General features: G+C 37.8%; 3 protein-coding genes and 1 long non-coding RNA gene across 10 annotated transcripts in view; 1 reads left to right on the top strand and 3 right to left on the bottom strand.

Annotated features, from left to right (window-relative positions):
* The window catches only part of LOC308196822 (uncharacterized protein), a 110,545-nt gene that overhangs the window by 1,247 nt on the left and 87,504 nt on the right, over positions 1-21,794 (top strand). For 3 of the 4 annotated variants that reach the window (XR_013952415.1, XR_013952416.1, XM_080596457.1), the window contains exon 2: positions 13,226-13,280. Coding sequence is in view for 2 of the 4 variants with exons in the window: in XM_080596457.1 (XP_080452583.1) it covers positions 13,248-13,280 (33 nt within the window). In the remaining 2 variants the exon portion in view is untranslated. Of the gene's footprint in view, positions 1-2,324; positions 2,525-13,225; positions 13,281-21,794 lie in introns of those variants that run through there. The other variant, XM_080596456.1, reaches the window with a different exon arrangement.
* LOC308196819 (pulmonary surfactant-associated protein A-like) lies at positions 4,506-7,089 on the bottom strand. 3 transcript variants are annotated; one of them, XM_080596445.1, is made up of 4 exons: positions 7,067-7,089; positions 6,380-6,577; positions 5,664-5,741; positions 4,506-5,006 (listed from the first exon to the last, which is right to left on the bottom strand). In XM_080596445.1, the coding sequence occupies exons 2-4, from the start codon at positions 6,525-6,527 to the stop codon at positions 4,630-4,632; spliced, it is 603 nt and encodes a 200-aa protein (XP_080452571.1). In that variant the 5' UTR covers positions 6,528-6,577; positions 7,067-7,089; the 3' UTR covers positions 4,506-4,629. The 3 variants fall into 3 exon arrangements, with proteins under 3 accessions (XP_080452571.1, XP_080452570.1, XP_080452572.1); XM_080596444.1 differs by having other exon boundaries at positions 6,905-7,073; XM_080596446.1 differs by having other exon boundaries at positions 6,380-6,512; positions 6,905-7,073.
* Positions 7,622-11,450, bottom strand: LOC308196825. Its single transcript, XR_013952422.1, has 3 exons — positions 11,210-11,450; positions 10,471-10,539; positions 7,622-9,702 (listed from the first exon to the last, which is right to left on the bottom strand). It is a non-coding gene; the product is annotated as an uncharacterized lncRNA (long non-coding RNA).
* LOC308196816 (pulmonary surfactant-associated protein A-like) lies at positions 14,036-19,984 on the bottom strand. 2 transcript variants are annotated; one of them, XM_080596438.1, is made up of 5 exons: positions 19,634-19,984; positions 17,666-17,810; positions 16,764-16,838; positions 15,764-15,841; positions 14,036-14,599 (listed from the first exon to the last, which is right to left on the bottom strand). In XM_080596438.1, the coding sequence occupies exons 2-5, from the start codon at positions 17,793-17,795 to the stop codon at positions 14,223-14,225; spliced, it is 660 nt and encodes a 219-aa protein (XP_080452564.1). In that variant the 5' UTR covers positions 17,796-17,810; positions 19,634-19,984; the 3' UTR covers positions 14,036-14,222. The 2 variants fall into 2 exon arrangements, with proteins under 2 accessions (XP_080452564.1, XP_080452563.1); XM_080596437.1 differs by having other exon boundaries at positions 17,666-19,984.

The following is a 21,794-nucleotide window of genomic DNA, read 5'->3' as shown; positions in this document are numbered from 1 at the left end:
AGATTTGCCTCTACAAGTAACAACTGAATGAAGTGCTAATTATAACAAATACTTAGGCATTCATTTTTAAAAGGATTTCAACCTTTCCACAGCATGCTGTAATTTAGTCTGATTAAAGTAAAACCAATCTAGCATTGTGAGTAAAGTCACTAAATACAAATGTAGTTGAAAAAAATCTTAAAATGAGATTTGGCTACAAAAATCTAATCTAACTTATAAAATCTTAGACATGATGAAGACAGAGCTTATTTAATAACACAAAAGCAGCTCAGAACACTGGGATTTGGCTGACGGTGCCTTTAGTTGCAGTACATTTCACCTTATTTTTCTAGAAAACAGGTAACTAAAATGAAAGTTAAAATAAAACAGAAGACTGTCTTTTAAAATATGTATGAATTGCTTTGGACATGCAAGTTCTATTTTTTTCTATATTTCACCTAGCAAGGCGTTTTTCGTCTTAGTTCCTGGCATGTTTGTTAGTTTTTTACTCTTAAAAGTACAGCGGAGGGCTATATACACCTGTATGCCAAACAGACATTGCCTATCCTCAAATGTTTAAATGCTTTTGGAGGGACTCATACAAGCTCAAGGTCTGCTAACTTTAAAAGGAAAATAAAGCATTGCCTTATGCAGTGCACTTGCTGACATAATCAACTATTTAGCAAACTGACTCTTTCGATATTAGCGAGCTTAATATTAAATACATGAATAGAAACTTTACATTTTGACTACGTGAAAAAAGTTCTAACTTTGCCTGAGGTGTGATGCAGATGAAGCAACAAATTTGAGTGATCCTGTAGGAATTTAGCTTTTTTCCATCCACTCTTACCTTGTTAGTGTCCCCAAGGTGCGTTGCAAGTCTCGCTGATGAAACTGAGTAGGTTTGTCTGGGCATCCATCCTCCGTCCAGCAGCCTGAGCGTGCACTGGAGCTGTGCTAAACCTGCTGGGGATCGTGAGGGCAGCGGGCCCCTGAGCCGAGGTGCGCAGCGGTGCACAGGTACTTGTTTGTACAGTGGTGCCTGCACCACCTCCCACTTGCTGGTTCTTAAAGTGGCACAATCCTTTTCAAAGTGAGGGCGAAGCAGTTCTGCCTTGACCATGGTTTGCTCAGGACCAGTAAAACAACACCCCGCTTGTTCACTTGTGCTCGAGCTGCTTTAGGAGACAGTCGCTTGTGATAAGTGATGGCTCTTTTTCTGCCCGGAAACCACTTGAGCTTTCTCTGTAAAAATCATATTTACTCATAGTCAATATTCTGATAATAACCAGTCAGAAGCTGAGTTATTAAGTGAGAGTACAGGAAGCCTTCAGAGTATGAAGGCTGACAGCCCCTAAGGTTGTTGCAGATTCAGGGGGTTCAGCTGCCCAACTCCCAACAATGTAGTTTGGTTCAACGCTTGCTACTTGTGAGCTTAACTTTAAGTATTTGAATAATCATGGCCGTGTTATCTATTACGGGGAGTAAGAAGCACATGGAAACCCCTTCAGGGTTGCTGTGCAATTCAGGCTCTACTCCACACTGGTGTGGAGGTGGCCTTGCATAGCCCCTAAGAACTGACCCTCTTACCTGTACGCAGTGCCCCAGAGTCATGACCATCACCTTTGGAAGTGGTGCTCTCCACTGGCTGAGATATTTGAAGCACACCAGTTTGGCTTGTCAGCATGCTGGGCGGTGTTGTTGTACACCCACAAGTGCTGGTACATTCACATAAGGCACAGCTGGTGTTCAAGGTTAGAATTGAGCAGATTAGGTTTTTAAAATATTTTCACAAAAGTTTCAGAAAATAACATTGAATAATCATTAATGATTGTTCTAGCCTTGGGCATTTTCTGCCTTTCTACAAATCAAAGGATTCTGTGCTGCCCTCTCAGTCAGATTTTGGAAATGAATGAAATAGGTGTCCAAATGCTGTATGGACTGGGTTTTCAGGTCGGGATCGCTGGTTCCAGACCTGTCTGCTGTTGGCAGGGTTACTGGAGGGACTGAAATGAAGCAGAGTAAGAAGTATTTGCTTCGGTTGAGGTTTTACATCCTCATCTGGTACCACAAGTAGAGTGAGTGGACAGGGTTAGCATCTGTAGCTGCAGGGTAACACTAAGTACCTTACCCTCTCCCTGGGGAGTCCACGGGGGAAAATGCCCAAATATTGGGCAAACATTTCTGCAATGGCACATGTTTGCTAGACACCCATTTTCTTTTACGTACTTGCATTTTTTTCTGATTTTGAAATGGTTCTGTAACCCCTGTAGATAAGCAAGGAGATGTTCTGATACTGAAGCTTAAGTTTCCAAGATAGGAGACATAAAATAAAAACTTACCATGTCTTTAAATGTTGGTGGGGGTCAAACTTCATTCTTAGGCTGATGTTAATCGTTGTAAGCTTCCTAAACTGTATTGAAATACGATGAGTGGAAAACTACTGCACGAGGTGATGCCTGTGCTCCTGTTTCCTTGTACTTGTGGCAGAGGTAGTTTCACAACAGGAGTCACGCAAGGCTGAAGGCTGTGGGCGGGTGAGCTGGTGGGTGCAGACATTTACTGGTAAACTGTAAAACATTTCTGAGTAAGAATATAGTTTGAAAGTGAAACAGTGCCTGCAAACTCTTGATTCCCCATTTTCCCTCGGCATACCTGTTTCAAACTGGGTTAGCATAGCAACATAATAATCTACCTAGACCTAATATGAAAGGATTCAATGTTTTATGTTGTGATTGTGATGCCCAGAAACAGTGCTCTAGTTAACAGCTTGTGGATCTTATCGCATGCTAAACAGATGTGTTGGATAAATGGAGGACTTTGCTCTAAAAACATTTCTTTTTATAGGTTTGGATAACTTTACCATTCCAGGAACAGGGAAGCAGTCCTATTTTGTATGCATTGTTGTGATGAAGAATCTGAATATTACCAGAGTGAATAATTAGGTACCTTGTGGAAGCAAACCACCTGCAGACACTAAATTGTTCAAGCAGAAAGGTGTCTTGGTCTTACATTGGTCCTGTAGTGTTAATCATCTGAAGTAAATACCTGTAAGATAAATTGCTTGGTTTGCAGAGAATAACAGCAAGAGTGATTCGCAGGCCATGACAACAAGCAAAGAGCTGAACAGAGGCCAGGAAGATTGGTATCTTTCCACAGAGCAGGTGGTGAGAATGTGTACCCAAATATTCCAGTAATTGAACTTAAGCCAGCTCAGCAATGCCGTGCACAGCCAGTTGCTGCTCTGGAATTGCAGGGATGTGCATGGCTATGGGGCTGCAAGCAGACCCCTCTCTGGCCCCAGCATTTGCACCAGTTGGGGGCTTGCCTTCCTCCCCCCACTTACCTTTATATGTTGATGGTTTGGCCTCCCCGTCACCCAGGGGGAATGAGGAGCTGGTCTGGCTCTACGCCTGCATGTTTCCTTGGTCGGCTCCCTGTGACCAAGCTGGGACTAAGAAAGCTCATGTGAGTGGGTGCAGCTGATAGTGAGGCGTTTGGCCTGGTGTGTATGGAGGTGTGCCTAAATGGTCAGCCAGCCTTTGCTCAATGTATCTGTGGAGCTTATGCAGAGCCTATGGTGTCTAAGCTATGCTGGAGTCAACTGCCCAAGAGGAAGGAAAAAAATTCACAGACATCTCTGGGTGCATCTGTTGTACTGCCCAGCTCTATCTTTGATCTTGGGAATGCCCAACTTTGGTTGGTGATTGGACCCCAGCAGCAAAGCTATTAAAAAAGCTTTGTTTTAAACAATAAATAAGCTTGAACAGGAGGGGACAAGCTCTGAGTGGTTTCTACAATGAGCACGGAATACAGGTGGCTTCCAAAACCCACATTTCCACTGGACTTAGCCCCAGGGAAATCCTGCTCAAGATTTGTACAGCTCTGAAAATGCCAGTGGTGCCTAGAAATCAGCACTGGGTATCTGAACCCATCTACCTTTTGGCTGAAATAAATTGACATTCCCATGGCTCTACTGATCTCACCAAACTCCATGGGCACTGTATCATCTTGTCTCCTGTGCATTTTCTTCCACACCACGTCCCACATGGCATGAGATGTTGGTCTTCTCATCCTGCTAACATTGTGTCAAGAAAGCCATTGGGAGTTGCTAGAGGTGCTCAAGCCAGGTGGCTTCTGGCCACTGCTTTTCAGGTATATGAGGATTAAAGACCTGCTGGTTCTAAAGCTTTCCCATGGGAAACGTTAAGATGGGTGAGACTCTCTTGTGGTAAGGTAGGTTTGGTGAGGGAAATCTGGGAACTAAGGGGATCAAAATACAACTTTAAGGCTCGTGGTTACAGAGGGATTGGAAGCTTTTGTAGCTGCAAGTCACTAGGTATGTGCTCAAGAGATCTACTTTTTTCTCTTGTAAAAAGTCAGCAGTTGAAGAGAGCATAGGAACACATGGGCAGTCTTACTGAGAGAGTCAGTGGCATTGGACAATCAGTAAGAGAGCAGACAAAATGGTCACTGCTCTCATTATAATGAGTCTCTTTATGGATGGTATTAGTTCAAAAGCCAGATCAGGCTGGGAAAGTAACTTTTATTTTTTCATGCTGTTATCTTAGTTCACTAGCTACAAATGAAGAAACAAGGGATGGGAAAAACAATTCCAGGGACCCTGCCAGACAGCAGCAGGAGGGAGCACTAGAACTGGCAGACAATAAGGCGATTCTGGTTGCACTTTTTGTTATTCCAAGTACCATCAGTGTACATCTCCACGCACTCCTCTTCCCCTTTGCCAGAAGGCTCGTTTGGATGCCAGTTGGTATAGCTCAGTTCAGCACCATCCAGGAACTGGAATTTGCCTGGAATTAGAGATTCCTTTATCCCTAGGTAGGCGTACTTATTGAACTGTTTCACAAAGTACAGAATGGCATCATTCTCGCCTGCGTTCCTTGGAGTGGCAATAGAACCCCCAGCCTCTCCACATTTTTTCACTGTAGCGTGGAAATCGGCTGTTTTCCCACTGGTAGCAAATATTTTTCCTTCAGATGCTGTTATTATTCCTTCCAAGTGGAGGACTGCAAGAACAGGTGGAAGCTGTTAATCTTTTGTGCATTGCTTTGTAGTTATTTTGCTGCCAACTGTAATTCCCACTGCCTATTTTCCTCCATAACTTTAAGTTAAACCCAGAAATAATTAAAGGAGAGGAAAGCTTAAAATCAAAGATTAAAAATAGAGAAAAGAGACAACCCCTAAAAGCTGTATCTTTACATTTAGATAAAGTATGCTATTATTCCCTCTGAGTCTAGCTCTACTGCACAAGCCTTTTGTGATGACTTGCAGAATATAGAGATAGTTGTCAGCCCTTGAGCGAGTAGGATCTTAGATATGATCTGTTTGTGGATGTTTTGGTATTTTTTTTTTTAGTATTCAGTTTCTATTAGGGACATGACAGATGCCCATGGAGCACTTTTGCATAGGCAGAGATTTTAGTCCAAGTTGGATTTGTTTGCAGCCATACTTCAGGGCTGTTAGCTAGGCATCTCTCCCTAGTTACAGAAAACTAATGCCCCCTGCCCCCAGTTTGTCAGTTATCACTCTATCTGCCACCAAACAAAACATAAATGTAATGAAAACTCTGAAAATTCTGCCTTTTCCTGAGAAGCCATTTTGTTGCTCATCTTCTTTATGTCCCCTAATCAAGCTACAGCAGAAAATAAAGGTAGATAAATTACCTCTTTCAAGTTTGGAAATCCGATCTTCTAACTGAAGGATAACATCTCCCATTTCTTTGCCAGGAAGTGACTTGAAGCCTAAAAACAAAATCAGATTATGCACTTTGTTTCGCAGTTTAAATCTTGGCTTTTAAGATAAAGCAGAGGTAATTGTGTGAAATTAAGATCAATCCTTGCAACTTGACCTGTTAGTTCATTGTTGTGTTTTAAATAAGGGATTATTTCATACATTAATATTTTTGATTATAAGGAACAAATTCATGGCAACTACTTGCAGAGATGCTTATGGAAAACGTGATTTAACGGGCTGGGTTAGTCTTTAATCTACAAATGTTTGAGACGGTCCAGGCAAAAGACTGGCAATTGCGCAGTGGGTTTGTTTGATTTTTTTTTTTAATGGTATTTTGGGACTGTTGACAGAATTCTTCAGGCTCTTCAAGCACTTATTCACAGTTCCAACCTAACACCTGGCAACAAGTTTTTAGTGCCCTGTTACGGAAAATGATAACCTTTTCTTGATGTGAACTGAGCCACTGAGTCATTAAGTAGGAGAGTTTTAAACATCTTGCTTCATACAGGAAATTAATAAAGATCTGATTATTTTTCATCAAGTAGAACCCACATCAATTCACATAACATAGCACTGGGTTTATGAAGCATAAAGATGGAACACAACAGTATATGTAAATACAAAAGGAGCTGGTAACTACAGGTACCTGATATAAAGCCTTCAGCTATCCCATTTTCTGGTAAGATCCTGAAACCGGGCACTGGAAACTTGTGTGCTGGGTTACCTCGAGCACAGTAGGGGAGCAGGAAAAGAGCCACTGCTAACATTCTGTGGAACATCTGTGGTGACAGCATTATTCAAAGCCAAATATAAAACAGTCTGGTTTACTCTCCTGTCTAGAGTCCTGTTAAAAAAAGAAAGTTTCAGAACTTTGTCTGGATTTGAAGTTTCTACTAAGATACCCTCAGTGAAATGAATGTGATTAATAGTTGTAAAGCTATGTTACTTAAGAGGTATAGAACAACAACAACAAAAAAATCTTGTCCCTCAACCCATTTTTATACAGCAGATACTATCATATGCCACTTTTCCCATGGAACAAGCTATAATTCCAGTGTTAATCTTACAGAAGAGCAACAGACATATGCTTTAGTAAGAAAGAAACAGGTTAAGGCAAACTGGGACACTCTTTCTTTATCAATTTAAGAGGGAAACAATTATTAATATTCACCTGTTAAAGTATCTTCACTGCAGGATATATCCTCTGTCACAGTATGCTAAAGTTTAAATAAAAATGTTGAGATGCAGATATCTAAACCAGAGAGGTTTGTGAACAGCTTGAGAGAATTAAACACATTTTGAAGAGAAACCTCTTTAAGGATGTTTAACTTACCTGACAGCTCCTATAAGAAATAGGAAAGGCACATTAAATAGTCTAATTTATAGGGTGTGTAACTTGAGATTCATCTTATCTATGGGAAATATCAAGAGTGTGTCATATGATATGAATTTGCACAGGAATAGAAATTTCATGACCTTTAATTTGAATGATAGGGGTTTTTCTTCAAGAGGTGAACACTTGAAATGTGAGTACAAAATTTGAGGGTACTTTGACTTGTAGAAACACCTTCCGCATGTTAGAAAAAATGGAGTACAACAAGCAATTTCTCAATACTTATCTGAAATACTTGATATTTCCACAGAATTGCTGTGTAAATGTTAAATTGCAAATGTCAGTTAAGATAAGCCAAAATAAGGAGTTTACCTGAAGCATAATATTCATCAGGAACACCCCTACAACGTTGTCACTTTCAACATCACAATAAGTCCTCTGTCTGTAATTATTGAAGACATGTAACTAAATAGAATCAAACAGTAGCAACAAAGCCAGAAGACAATAGTACATCACAGACTTAAATAAATAACCTACAGATTACTCTAGGGGAAGTTTATATATTACAAATAACAATTCTACTGTACTATGTAAGTAAGTCATAGTTTTATCCGACAGCAAAATCACCTTTGAGTGAGGAAAAAGCTGCTCTGTATCATTCCTGTAATTACAGAAGCCTCAAGGCACGGAGCCTCACTGAAATGGAAAATGTTGCCATGCATTTCTAAGTTAGTCTCAGCTAAGAGTTGTTTCCATCTAACTGGGACTTGTAGGAATGGAGTTTCAGGCTGTGTTCCAGTTCAAATGAATAGGTGGGATCACAGCATCCTTGTGTCAGGACAGCATCCTGATGTTGCATGAAGGCTAACAGCTAAATCGGCTGAGGAATGGGTGCTTTGAGGTTAGACAAGGAACGCGAGCAATATCCATACTGGCCTAAGATGCTACTCCATTGAAGCAAGCCTAGATCACCTCTGTAGGTATCCTGTACCCTGCACCCTCACAGGGTGTTACCACAGCAGCTAAGGTGGGGTCCTTTGCCATTGGTGTCATACCCACAGAGGCCTGATTAATTCCCTGCATTGTTTATCGAGTGCCCTGGAAAAGGCACCAGTCCTGTGAAAAATAAATATGCAATACCAGTTGTATGTGGGCCAATTTAAATTTGCATAAGTAAACTTTGCTTAAATTTTCATGCTAAAACTTGAAGTTCCTAACTTTTGAGTGTTTGATTTGGTCCTCTTAACGTTTTTTGGCTGAGGTTTTCTAATTGTTTCATGAAACAAACAGATTGTGAGGCAGTTACGTGGGGTCCAGATATGCCCTAGCAAAAGACACTGGCAGAACCTGGGTGTTTGCATCTATGGTGGGAATGACTTCAGCATTTCAGCTGCATCTGGCAGAAACTGTGGATTAGGCAGGTGTGAGAAGGGCTTGGCCTCTGTTAGTGAGTTTCATGTGCTGACTGATGGCCTGGGAAACCGAAGTCTCTCTGTACACTTCCTTCCAAGAAGAACTGATGTGGATTTGATAAATTGTAAACTTTTCTCCTCTCAATTTTCATCAGCATATTGATAAGATGGAACAAGCTAAAATACTTTAAAATATTTGCATTTCTACTGCACTTGTTAATGCTTAATAGAATAATGTAATATTCTTTATAATTATTTTAACTTGTAATCTATTATTTATAAGCTTTTTTTATTTTTAATCACAGAAACTCAACCAGGTTCAAGGATATGGGCCTCACTGAGGAGAAATAATTTTTGAATACTGAGAACTTTTCTTCAGTGTTTCTGCATCTATTGTTGAGAGGCTTTATAATTCCAGTGCTAGCGAAGCAAATTAAGGAGAATGACAGCTTAGTGTTATAAAATGTAGGTAGGTAAATAAAACATGCTGAGGACAGAAGTCTCTCAACACATCTTCCTTAGGTGCTTCAAGAAATACAGACACTGGAAATGAATTTTAGGTTATGAAAGTGGGTACATGTTCCTTCCATGAGCCTGTTTGTTAGCATTTCTTCTATATATTTAACCTCCTGAAAGGTGTGCGTATATATATATTTCCTTCATGGTGCTAGTCATACCATAGATAACTTTAAATTCTCTCCTTATTCTCTCAGCTTGTATTTAAATGATTCCAACCCTGTTTATATATATATTTTCTGTTTACCCTGCTTTTGTGCTGTTCTGCTGCTGTTCCCATCCTATCTCACCACCACCTGGTCCTGTACTTTCTGCATGTCCTTTTCTATGTGTCCTTGTCAGACTGCCCCCTTATGCCTGGGAGTAACAGGAGGAGCACAGCACATGTGGGATCTAGCATCTCCCCTCCCAGTGCTGGTGTCTGGCAGTGCTTCTCAGAGGAGAACTGAGGCTATTCTTGCTGAGCTTTAAAACCATGGAGCAAAGAATTCAGCAACATATGAACGCCTGAGAGGACAGCCTTCAACCTGGCATTTTGTTGAAGTTACAAGCAGCATTTTAGAGCAGAAAGTCTTAATTTTACCCGTAGACAGCATGATCAGTGTTTGTAAATGCAACCGCCATCTTGCTCTGCTGACCCAAGTCACATGTGGAGGATCCAAGTGGAGGTCACTGCGTGTCTCCGGTTTGTCACTTTGTGCAGCTCAGCTGAGAAACAGAGGAAGAAGTAGTTCTGTGTTTATAACAGGTAGAAAGCGAAACAATATCTCTTCAATGGTTCTTACTAGCAAAATAGCTTTCTAATGAGAGCAAGAAAAAGACCTCAAGTTTATGAAATAGTTGAAAGTATTTTTTCCATATATGCTGCAGTTGTCCACCATTATCTGCACAAGAATGTTCAGTTGTTCACTACTGTCCTTATGACCATAACTGCAAACACTGAAACTTCAAGGGTTAAGGTGCTCTTGGCTCCTGGGCCACAAGGGAAGACATGGGTGAAGGTTTCACTCCAGGCTTCACCTGGCTTATCACCCTTGAGCCAAATGCCACCAAACCCTAGTTTCCTAACAAGTACTTCAACTCAAATCCAAGTCCCCTTATTTTTGAAAGGTTCTACTCTAATTTCCAAACATCCTGTATTGATCATGCTTTAAACCCAGGTCTGTTTGTGCAACTGTAAGTTAATGCAATTTTAAATAGTAGCCTTCAACTTCAGATAATGAAAGTTACTTGCAATCTGACTCTCTTCAAGGTCTAAATAAACGTGTGTTACACCATTACACAATGCACTCAAGAACATTGTTTTCCTCTAGTTTAGAAGAGTTGTAGAAGGGCCATTAGCCTTTCCACCTCTTTTCAGTGTGGTTGCAAAACCAGCTAACAAATATCCTGGCAGCAAATATTTCTTCTCCTGCTTACACTCATTGTTCTAAGGAAAAGCTGTAAATAAATGTAAAATGTATGACTAACTTTTACCTTGTATTTGTAGCAGTGGTAGGATATTGCAGCATTAGGTACTGGTGTTTTTCCACCATGTATGGTCTCCTAGAAAAGAACAGAGGAATAATATAATTAAACTTAAAAATAAAAAGTATAAGGGAGGTACTGGTCAGTCTCTACAAGATAAGGTAGCCCTACCACCCTATGTCATGTCCTGTCAGTTACCGTACTCACAAAGTCAAATTTGAGCTCAAGTTTCTGATGAACAAAGGGACTTGTTTTCATCAGCTTTTCCAGAAAAATCAGGAAGCCACTAAAAGATGTTTATTTGTTGTAATCTAAGGTCAATTTCTTTACCTGTGGTAGGGATTTGTGGAGGAGTGGAGGGAGGTAATAATATTTCTAAGATGAAGCATCTATTAAATTACACAGTTATTAGAGGATATCACTCTAGATCAGAGATCCCCTCTGAAATTAATATCCATCATTTTTATGGCCAGACAACCCCCCCAATGTTAATTACATACTGTAATTAATAACAATTGTATTAAACCTATTATATGATACACAACCCTCTTGCTTCAGAAGATACTGAATTTTTGTGACCTTTTAACTTTCACTAAGATCTCGATTTTCAAAATCTGCTTTTATAACATTTGCAAAGTGAAAATATTTTCTGAATTGCAAGATCCTACTGTTAGATTGCTTATCTGTTATTACAAATAATAAAGACAAAAAAAAAACACTAAAAAACTTAAAAATGAAAAAGACTAACCTGGATTTTTCTGGGTCTCCTCACTATATACCACTGATACAATAATGAACAGGGACAATTTATTGCATTCCTTCTTTTGCCCGGCCTCCTCTCTCTTCATTAAAAACAAACAAACAAAATTTTCCATTAATACACGTAAATGCAAAAGTTGGATCTCTCACAAAAAAATAGACCAATTAAAAAAAACAAAAACAAAGAAATTGAAAGCATTTTAAACGTTATTTGAGAGTTTAAATTGATACGGTTACACACACATACACAAAATGCTAGCTAAAAGAACAAGATAGTCTGGGGATGCTTTTCTGCAGAATAGAAAATACCAATCATGTAACCTTCTACTGAATATGTACACCAGTAGTTAAAAATTGTTATACCTTCACCAGGCTTTTAATTAATTACTACACATGAATCCCATGAGATACAAATGAATTACAAATAGATCTGTAGAATATGGCTTTTACTGGGGAATTATTTCTTCTAGGCATGGTGGGTGACACTGGATTGTGTATTTTCTGAAGCTCATGATAGGAGATAAATGTCCATGCAAAAGAACATGGACACCATTGTTTAACAAGAAGACAGGAAACTAGCAGATGTTTCCTTGATATCTTCAGATTTACGCATGAGCAGTAAGTTGAGACTTTGGGCACAGAAAAAGGAGGGCCACCTCAGAATGGCATAAGAGGAAGGGTAGAGTATAGAAAGAGAAGAGCTGAGTATGACATTATAGGGAGAGAGTTTTTATGAAAATAACTGAAAATTGTTGTTTGCTTACCTGAATTGTTTCTGTTCTTGGAGTGAACCATAGACATTAACGTGCTGTCTAGCAGTTCTTTGACTTGATGAGTTTTCATTTTTAAACAACATGCGTGTGTTTGGTTGGGTTTTTCTAATACTAATGGCTTAAGCAGAAAGAAATTGTACTCGGCAACCTAGCTTAGATGCTTTGCTTTTGGATGTAGTAAAAATTAGCTTTTGACACAAAAAATGTTGTGTTTTTTGACTGGATAAAAAGCACTTAAGTGTCTTGAAGTATAAATCTGTTTACAGATAGATGATATATTATGATAAGTCATTTGGAAGATTTTACATATTAATGATTTTAGTAAGAACCTTTTATAATCATATTGTAAACATAGATGTGATGGGAATAAATCATTGATTAACCAAAGGAATAGGATACTCTAAAGATAGTTGGAGGTCTATGTAAATTAATTTGTGAATTTGTTTCAGATAATAAATTAGCTTGTTGGTAAAGTGATTTTTATTTTGGGGTTTCTCCAACATGATGTTGTTTTATGCCATTTAATCATCTCACTTTAACAAAAAACCTGTATGTTTGAAATACAAAAATTGTTAACAAGGTTTACTTGTTAAAATATTAATTATTACAATTCAAGAAGTAGAGGTAGTTTTAAGTAAACCTTAAAAATTTCTCTGGCAGATGCAGTGCAACATGTCAGAGTCAAACCTAAGAAAAGTAAAAGGTATTACTTTAGTCTTACCTTTTCTCAAGGTAACCTGAAAGTGAGATTTTTTTGTCGCGGCATGATCTATTCCCTTCCCATTTGAAAATTTTGGTGAAAATGGCATTATTGTCATAGGTTTCCAAGGAAGCTATTGTGTAAAGCAGTTTCAGACTTTGAAATCTATCCAGCTTGCTACTGGGCATACTTTTCCCATTTCCACAACCCTGTCCATTCTCAGATCAGTTGAAGTGTTGTGTGTGATGCTGAATGTGAACCGTCTGCTGCCAAAAGTATTCCCTCATCTTCTGTGTCTGAACATCCTAAAGCTTTTCTGCTCGACAGGGCTTGAAATGACCACATGGACAGATCCCATTTCTTCCCCAGGCAGGCTAAGGACAAGAGATGACAATGCCCAGAGTTAAGTCTAGGTTCAGACGGTCTCCCTGCACAGAGCCAGTTGTGGGGGAAGAGGAGAAGGAAAAGGGTAGTATAAAGTAAAAGTTTTTATGCCTGCGTTTTAAATTCAGTACTTTCGTTTCTCCCTCAGGTTGAGAGAAAATGAGCCCACAATGAGAATGAGCCCAGGACTTCCCCACTGCAAGGTGAGTGAGTGACAATTTGCTACTCATGGTCTTTGACTGAGATTCTACTGCCCAAATCAGCTACTCAAACTGAGTGGCAGTGGAAGTACTTTCTGAAAAGACTGTTCTGGATCTTAGGGGTTTTGAGTCATAGTCTGACTTTGTGGTTTCAGCAGAAAAATAGCTTTTCTTTGACTTGATTGAACTTCCAATCTTACCTCCACCCCCAAGATAGTGTGTGCTTTGTCAGTGGTTTGGGAGATGGACAGGCAGCCTTCTGCAGCGGTCATAGTTTCATGAGAGAATGTGATATTTTAGCAAAAAATGCAATATTTAATATTTTATATACATTTTATATGTTTATGAGGATCAAAAACAATGTTTATCAGTGTTTTATAGTTTCTGATTTAACTAAGAAAATTAATTGCAACTGGCACTGTAAATTTTTTTTGTAAAGAAAGTTAAATGCGGATGCTAAACATATCAATGCGTGCTTCAATATGACACAGTGCAAGCCCTATAATTCTAGGAGATAGGCAAATCCCAACACCTTAATTGCTCCAGTAAAATCAGCCTCTGTTCATCTCCTTTAACACAGAAATTACTAAATACTTAGAAATGCTTCCATTATGAAGCCAAAGGCAATTTTTAACCAATATCTGAAGCCAAACCTTGGAATTTTCCTCTAGTCTTCACAAAGACCCAGTGCACACAGACAGTCTGTTGTGACCATTGAATTCTGAGCTGTTCCCAACCCTCCAAAATAGAGAGAAACATATCAACTTAGGCACATTTTAATTAAGTTAATCACCTTCTACATTTGGAATTTTCTTAAGGATAAAAATATAGCATAATATGATTCGTTTAGATTTTCTGAGATAGAACAATATCAGAAATTGCATAAACGTGAAGCGTAGGTTGTTTCATTGTCTCCATACTCTCAGGTGCCTGAAACATCATTCTTTAAAATTCACAGATTGTGAGGCGATACTGGTTGCATTTTCTGTCATTCCAGTTCCCATTGGTGTGCATCTCTACACATTTTTCTGTCCCTTTGCCATTAGGCTCATATTGGTGCCAATTGGTGTAATTCAGAGGTGTGCCATTCATATACTCAAATTGTCCTGAAGTCTCACTCTCTTTAATGCCCAAATAAGCATAACTGTTATACTGTTCCACAATCGCCATAATAGCTTTGTTCTCCTCCTTATTCATGGGAGTTGCAAGAGTTCCTCCAGTCTTTTCACAGGATTCTAGAGCAGATGAAAATATCACTTTCTTCCCATTGCTGGCAAGTATTTTCTGTCCTGCTTTTGTTATTTTCCCATTCAAAGTAAGCGCTAAAACACAAAAAGAAAAGAGCTAGTTAGCTTTCTTATTTCTTGTGGCATATTAATGAGAAAGCAAAGACAGAAATCAAGATGATGAAGAGGAAATTAAAAGTTGTAATAGGAACAGAGGAGGGAATGGATGAGGGCAAGAATGAAAGTGAAGGGAGGAATAAAGATATTCAGAGTTTTACGAGTTCAATAGGTGTCCAATAAGTATATTGCTATGCTGCTTCTGACCACAGATGGTCTCCTCCAAGACAAGGATGTCATGCTAACAGTTACTATGTACAGTATCATCTCTAATAGCTGTGTGTTCTCCCTAAAGAGGATCAATTTTGTTTCAAATTTGAGCAAAGGAAACATAGAGAAATGATCATTGTTTTTGTGAACTCAGTACACAAAACTTTTTCTACCATCTTTAATAACTTCATTGCTGGTACATAGAAATGCTAGCAATAGGGTACAAGGCTGAGAAGTTCCAATGAATCCATGTAGAAAGTGCAACATCATTTGCAATATATATATATATATATGTGTGTGTGTGTGTATATAAACCAAATCCAAAAAAAAACCCACCATTAAGTGTTCCTGAGAACTCTGCATTTTATTCTCCTACTAAGAAAGTACCTTTCTTTACTTTGGTTCTTATCTCATGTTCACTACTGGAGTATACTTAAGTATATCTTGTCTTACAGTTGAAACATGAATGACTTTGTAAAATCCAAAGTATTATTCCAGGTTGTCTCATGAACAACCTTTATGTTACTTACTGGACATCTATTTGTACTGAGCATTATTATAGCATCTAAGTAAATTCAACTAATTCTGAACGATCTTAATAGATAACTAACTGCACAATTATTGTTTTAAAGATAACATAGAAAAACCAGATCTTATTCTATGCTGTCAATAGTGGGAGTAAGGATTTTAAGATTTAGCTCTAGTCAACCTCTCTGAAGCCAAAAATTAGTATGTGGCAATACAGAAAATGAACACAGGCCCTACAGTATTCCTAGAACAGCTCATTGGTGTCTCACATCAAGTTCTAGTTTTGGAATATAGGACCATTTTTCAAGTGTGATTTCTTTTCTACAAGTCTCAGTTCTATAATTAATTTTGCCCATTACATTTGAAAATGATTGATAGCTGAAAAAGTAAAAATGGAAAAATTACCTCCTTCAAGTCTGGAAAGTCGTTGTCTGAAATTCTCTAAAACATTGCTGAATTCAGTGTCAAGCGAAATAGGTAGACCTAAACAGAGAAACAGAAGTTATATAAGCAAGAAAAACTAGGTTCTGCTGATAGGAACTATTAATTGGATAAGACATAGCTATTTTCCAAAACTAGCTAGTGCATGATGTATTTTAACATTGCATGGGGTAAAACAAATATTTCCCAATACTTTGTCACTTTTTTGCTAATCTGTATTAAACAAACAAAAAAATAAATCCCTCTGAAATGCTCATAAATTCACTTCTGCATAGAGAAGGCCTAATAAAACTACAAAAGAAATACCTTTTTTTTTTTTTTTAATCTAGCTTGAGGTCTTATGTGTGTCATGCCTATGAAAGTGTAAAGATCATAAGATAAAGTATTTGCCTATGTCTTTGCCAGGGATAATTTTTCATTCTCATAATTGTTACTGAACAGGCACAAGAGATATTTTTGAGAGGGAGCAATTCCTGTGGCATTAAACAAAATTCAGCCTATATAATTTTCTTTTTATTCTGCTGAATGGATGCTTTGTGTATTTACAGTGGGATCTTATTTTAATTGGAACTGTAAATGCTGATATAGGTGGGTTTCCACATAGGTGGAGTGAAATACAGAGTCCATCCAGCACTGGATGTTTAAGATGGGAACTGACTGTACAGGTAGAAACTTATTTCATACCAATTTCCACTGGTAACAAAGGTCCTACATGTAGTACAAAATTACTGATATGCTTCTGTGATGGTGTTCCCATTATTCACAACTGAAACTAATGGGAATGTAGAAGCATGAAAGATGTTGCATCTGAGTTGCAGTGTTCCAACACTTATATGCTGTGCTTCACAGCCAGTGAAAAATAACATTACACCCAATAGAGAGAGTTATTTGTCTGACAAAACATTATATAGAGATCAGCCTTTTTCACTTGGTATTGCAATATCCCCTTTTTCTCATTTTTTACCTTGCAGCCCCGTGGGCACTTGAGGTTCAGGAAGCCTTTCTCTTCCAAAAGGCCACATTGGGCCTAGAACAGGTTCTGGAAAAGAGAAGCATAATTATATATATATAATCTATATAATGGGTGCATATTTGGGGAATTTCAGTATACGATAGAACTTAAATGTAACAAATTGCAGTTTGAGATTATGAATAACTTTGTTAGCATTTTAACCCTGATAATGGACCTGGAGAAAATATTTCCATATAGAAATAAAATTACCCAGTGCGAATTATATGCCTTACCAGACTACTTTTGCACATACCATCTTTGAATACTATAGAAACATACTAGGCACCTTTTAATTACACTTTAAAATGCATATCAGGATAACATTTTATTTATAAAAAAGAAGAAAAAGAAAGCTTCTATGCTTTTGTTATGTAATATGTAGCACTGGAAAGGCAATATGAACTAGAAAGGTTTATTTACTTGTTTGTATGTATTTCTATGTTTAAGTATTGATAAACTGCATTTCCCCTCTTCTCCCAGAAGAGAGACGAGCGCTAGCTTTTAGAAAAAAATTAAACTGACCATTTACTCCATTTGTTCTTTCCCTCTTCTGCCTACCACGACCACTTCCTTGAGGACACGTCCTTCTATGTTAGCTGCTTTTATTCATTCAGCCTTCATGACAAGGATTTTTTCCCCAAATTATGTTTGTTGCAGGCTGAAAGTATGGGCCAAAAGGTCAGGTAGAAAATCTCTCTCTGTATTTATTGGAACTGGAAATACGTAGACATTTAAATAAACCTACTATTGCCTTATTTTGTCTGAATGAAAAGACATCATAAAGAGTTTTTTTCCTTACTGAAGACTTACAGTTAGTACATATGTATTACAATGAAGACGATCACTATTCTTACTTAGTAGTTGAAGTAGTCCACCAACTCCAGGGATATCGGATAGCTCAGGAAGTCCTGGACAGTTGAATGCATGGCAAGGCACTAGCAAAGCAGCTGCTGCTGTGAGCATGCAGAATGAGTAAGACATCATGGTTGTCCAGGGCAGCTGTAAGAAAATGCACATATTAGTCAGGCAGTGATTCTGTAAGAAATGTAGGCATTGGCTTATATCATTGATTTTTTTTTGTCTCTTCTTGAAATTTGCATTCTTGCCTTGTTCAAATAAGGTGTAGTTTGAGGTATAAGACTCGTTTTGCTACCATTGCATAGCTTATACACAAAATTGTTTCTAGACTGATACAGATTGCTATACTTATGTCTCCACTATTCCCAAAGGTGTAACTGTCATTCTGTAATATCTTCTTTTTTTGATATCACTGACTATTTGTAGGATTAATCCTTGAGAAACGAGCTCAGATATAAAACTGATCAAGCTTAAGACATTACTTGTCTGTTAGGCCTATAATCATTCAATGAAACATAGCCGTATATGCCACCAACCTGAAAGGTGCAATCTGTTACAGTGGTTCTTGTGATATTTTGGAGCTAGTTAGCAATCTCTTTAAGCACAATATTGTTTAGGGACATTTATTTGAAATAAGTTTTACACAAGGGAAAAGTTTCATAGCTCTAGTGACATTCCTATCTTGTTTTGAACAAAATTCCACAAGCTTAAAAATGTCAGTTAGTCTTGCAGAAAATTCATGTTTGCTGGTTGGCAACAGGCCCATTCATCATATTTCAGCTTATTTCACCTTTCAGGTGTAACATTAAGTAGGGTTATAATCTTGGTGCTGAGATATGAGTAAAAAGCACTCTGAAATTACAGACAATGGCTTTACAATGCAGCTGCTGGGTATGCAGCATTGTCTAATGCTGTGTGGTTATAAAACCTGAAATGATGAAATATAAGACACCATGGCATGGAGATATCCAGTTATTATATGAAAAGCAGAATCAGAATCTCAGTTTATTATTAGCACCATTTATTAAATGGATAGTCTAAAACTGGATTGAGCTTTAAAAATAAGAAATATGGCTTCATCTGCAGGACTGACTTTATTGTAAAAGGCTTTTGACATTATCCTAGATCTGCATCAATAGTGATTATATTTAAGGGCAAAGCCCACTTGTTCATCTAGAGGCATGTCTAATTAAACTCAGCTCAATGGGACATGCCCCCAAACATAATATTTATGTCATAAATTTCAGCCTTAAGATGCATATAGAACTGTTTGAGCAATACTGTCTGTCTCTCATTGCCAGGAATATCCATCCTAATGAGTACATTTCAAATCCACCTGAGAACATACATGCAACATTAAAAGCACTGTTAAGTTGCATGTATTGAATCTGAGGTGGGATTCCTCCTGGGAATACCAGCTGCTTTAGGCTTTTTTTTTTGTGGTTGGAACTAGATGATCTTTAAGGTTCCTTCCAACCTGAGCCATTCTATGACTCCACAGAGCAGATTATTAAAGTCCTTATCAGAAGCCTACCTTAGGTGGCTAGGCATACTTATGTCCCTGAGATAAGGAAATGCAATTACAACAGGTACATTTCCTCTGGTGCTGATCATTCAGGGAATTACATTTAAATGGGCTATTGCACCCAGCTCATAATTGGATCATGATGCAGAGTCAGAGTTCTGATTAGTTAAATAACAAAATGGAAAAACAGTTCTTTGGTTTTAATCCAGTTTGAATGACCTTCATCTGTAACTACAATCTGGTGTCCTACAGGCATCTCTGCATCTCGTAAAATTACTAACATAAGAAAAGTGAAAAACTAAACAAAACCAAACAAAAACCCACCACCTATTAAAGGGAAATTTAATTTTAAAATAAATATGACCACAGAAATGAAAAGGAACAGGTTTGCCTTCTACCTGAAGTTCCTTGTGATTTATGAGAAGCAAATTCAACTTACCTTTCTGCTTCAAAGTGAAATGAAAGAGCAGCTTTCACAAGTCCCCTTTATATAGTGTGGTGCTTGTTAAATGACACTGCTGAAGTGGAGACTGGATAATCAGGGCACAAATGAGACTTTTTAGTTTTGCTTAAACACTTTTTATGCGAATACTGAGAACAATTTTAAGGGTTGATAAATTTAACTTTCTATTCTTATAAAAATAAAAGTTCTATATAAAAAGTTCAATTTTCTATTTTTAATGGAGAAAAAGCAATTAATCTAACAGATAACTCCAGATTTGTACACCCATGCAAAAGTTATAAAAATATAAAGAAACCTTCAATTAATCTAATTACTGCAAAGATATTATTACAATTGTTTTTCTTACCTGAAAAAAGAGCAGAAATGACATGTGGCCATGTTTTAACAAACAAGTTGAAGAGTTTTTAGTGTCCTTTTCTTTCCTTTAAAAAAAAAAAAAGCTTATAAAAGATCTATGTTTAAGTCTTTCCTGATATGCAGCAAAGGTTTGAATGCAGGTTAGTCATTTTTATAAAACCTCTAATCCCACTGGTTGAAATTATGGTAGACGAAAAAAACTGCTGTTAAGTGTATAAAATGTAGGTTAGATAGTACCCAGTAGGTAAAATGACTTGCTTGTGAATGCTGCTGTGGTTTGTGAATGGCACAGATATAGGGCAATTCAGCACAAGACATTGGCAGTTCTGTTTCTGAATGGCTGCAGACCTCTGGGGTACCTACAGCTCTGAGAAATTTGTGTAGCTGCAAGATAAGATTAAACTCAATGAATCTAGATTTTGTAAAGCAATATTTTAAATGATAAAGTGCCCAAGTTCTTGGGAATCTAACTTACCAGAACACGATCTCGTATAGATCCAGTTTCCAGGCAACTACAACAGTTGTAGTGGTTAATACTGATCTGTGGTGCTACCCACATACATCTCCATGCATATGCATGCAATTTTAATATATGAACAACTTTATAAATCTTTGCAGGTTAGTGCTACTTTTTCCACCGAACAGTTTGTACTTCACAAAATTAAATACAGAATTTCAAAATTAAGCAGGGAAGTCAATGAGACCCCCCCACCAGGTACACACCATCTCTGTTCATTCAGGAAAGCGTGGCATAAGCAAAACAAGGTCTGTAATGGCATAAGATGTATAAAAAAATGACAAATTTTGTACCCCCCCTCCCCCAATTAATATGAATTTCAGAACAATTCTTCTACAATGAGCCAGATTGTGCTTGCACAAATAAGCTGATAAGACATTGAAACATCATCCACCATGAATGATTACTTAGTCATTAGATTTACTTTGTGAAGTAACAGAGAATTAAGCAAAATAAATACACTGAAGAATAAGGCGGAAAGAAAGTAAATATTTTTTTTTTCAGCAACCTGGCAACCTGTAGAATAGCTAAAAGGCTCAGTATTCTGAAATCTACAGGTAAGCTTATGTGGCAATGGCTGAAGATTTTTAACAGGGTAACACCCACAAAACTCAGCCAGCATACCTGAGTGATTTCAGTGGAACCCGGATACTAAATCCTTCTTTCTGTCTTAAATAGAACAATAAGATTCCTTCTGAGGTCCCCTAACACAAGAATTATGCTGCATTTTTGATGCCAGAAAATAAACCTAAGCCCCACAAAGGCCTGTTCAACTGTTAGCAAAGGAGAATTTTGAAAAAAGATGGAATATGATTTTTAAAGATGCTGTGTATCCGGAAAGACTGCTGCTTCTTATAGCAGCAGTTCATTCAACCCTCAAAAAAAAGCAGTTTGACAACTAATAACTTCTAAGGTGCTTTCGAAAGCAAAACAAATTTCTTTTAGATAGCCTTCAAACCTCTAATTTTCTGAAAACAAGGTGAACTCTCCATTTTGCTCAGTTCACTGTTTTGAAAGGAGCTGATTACTAACGATGTTATCATAGCCTGATCTACATAAAGCTATACAGCACTCTTTCACATAAAACAATGTTGTGTAGCCATGCTAGTTTATTTTAGCAACCTGTGAGACATTAATCTTAAATGTGTTACTGTGCTGCAAGCTCCTGATATCAGCTGTCTTAGCTTGTCCTTGGCACAGCATCTGCATGGCAAGCAGGTATGGTCAATTCTCCATCTTCACCCTGTTCAAAGCAACATTCAC

This window comes from Anser brachyrhynchus (assembly GCF_964034855.1).
Source record: "Anser brachyrhynchus genome assembly, chromosome: 6".
NCBI lineage: Eukaryota > Metazoa > Chordata > Aves > Anseriformes > Anatidae > Anser > Anser brachyrhynchus.
The sequence above is the reverse complement of the archived record's forward strand: the minus strand, read 5'-3'. Positions and strand labels throughout refer to the sequence as shown.

Coding starts and splice junctions, on each gene's coding strand:
- LOC308196819 (XM_080596445.1), bottom strand. CDS start 6,527: ATGCTGTCACCACAGATGTTCCACAGAATGTTAGCAGTGGCTCTTTTC. Junction 5,742..6,379: donor AGCTGAAGGCTTTATATCAG/GTACCTGTAGTT, acceptor TTTTGTTTTTAG/GCTTCAAGTCACTTCCTGGC. Junction 5,007..5,663: donor GATTTCCAAACTTGAAAGAG/GTAATTTATCTA, acceptor CTGTTCTTGCAG/TCCTCCACTTGGAAGGAATA.
- LOC308196816 (XM_080596437.1), bottom strand. CDS start 17,828: ATGTGCATTTTCTTACAGCTGCCCTGGACAACCATGATGTCTTACTCA. Junction 16,839..17,665: donor TGGACTACTTCAACTACTAA/GTAAGAATAGTG, acceptor TCTCTTTTCCAG/AACCTGTTCTAGGCCCAATG. Junction 14,600..15,763: donor ACTTTCCAGACTTGAAGGAG/GTAATTTTTCCA, acceptor TTTGTGTTTTAG/CGCTTACTTTGAATGGGAAA.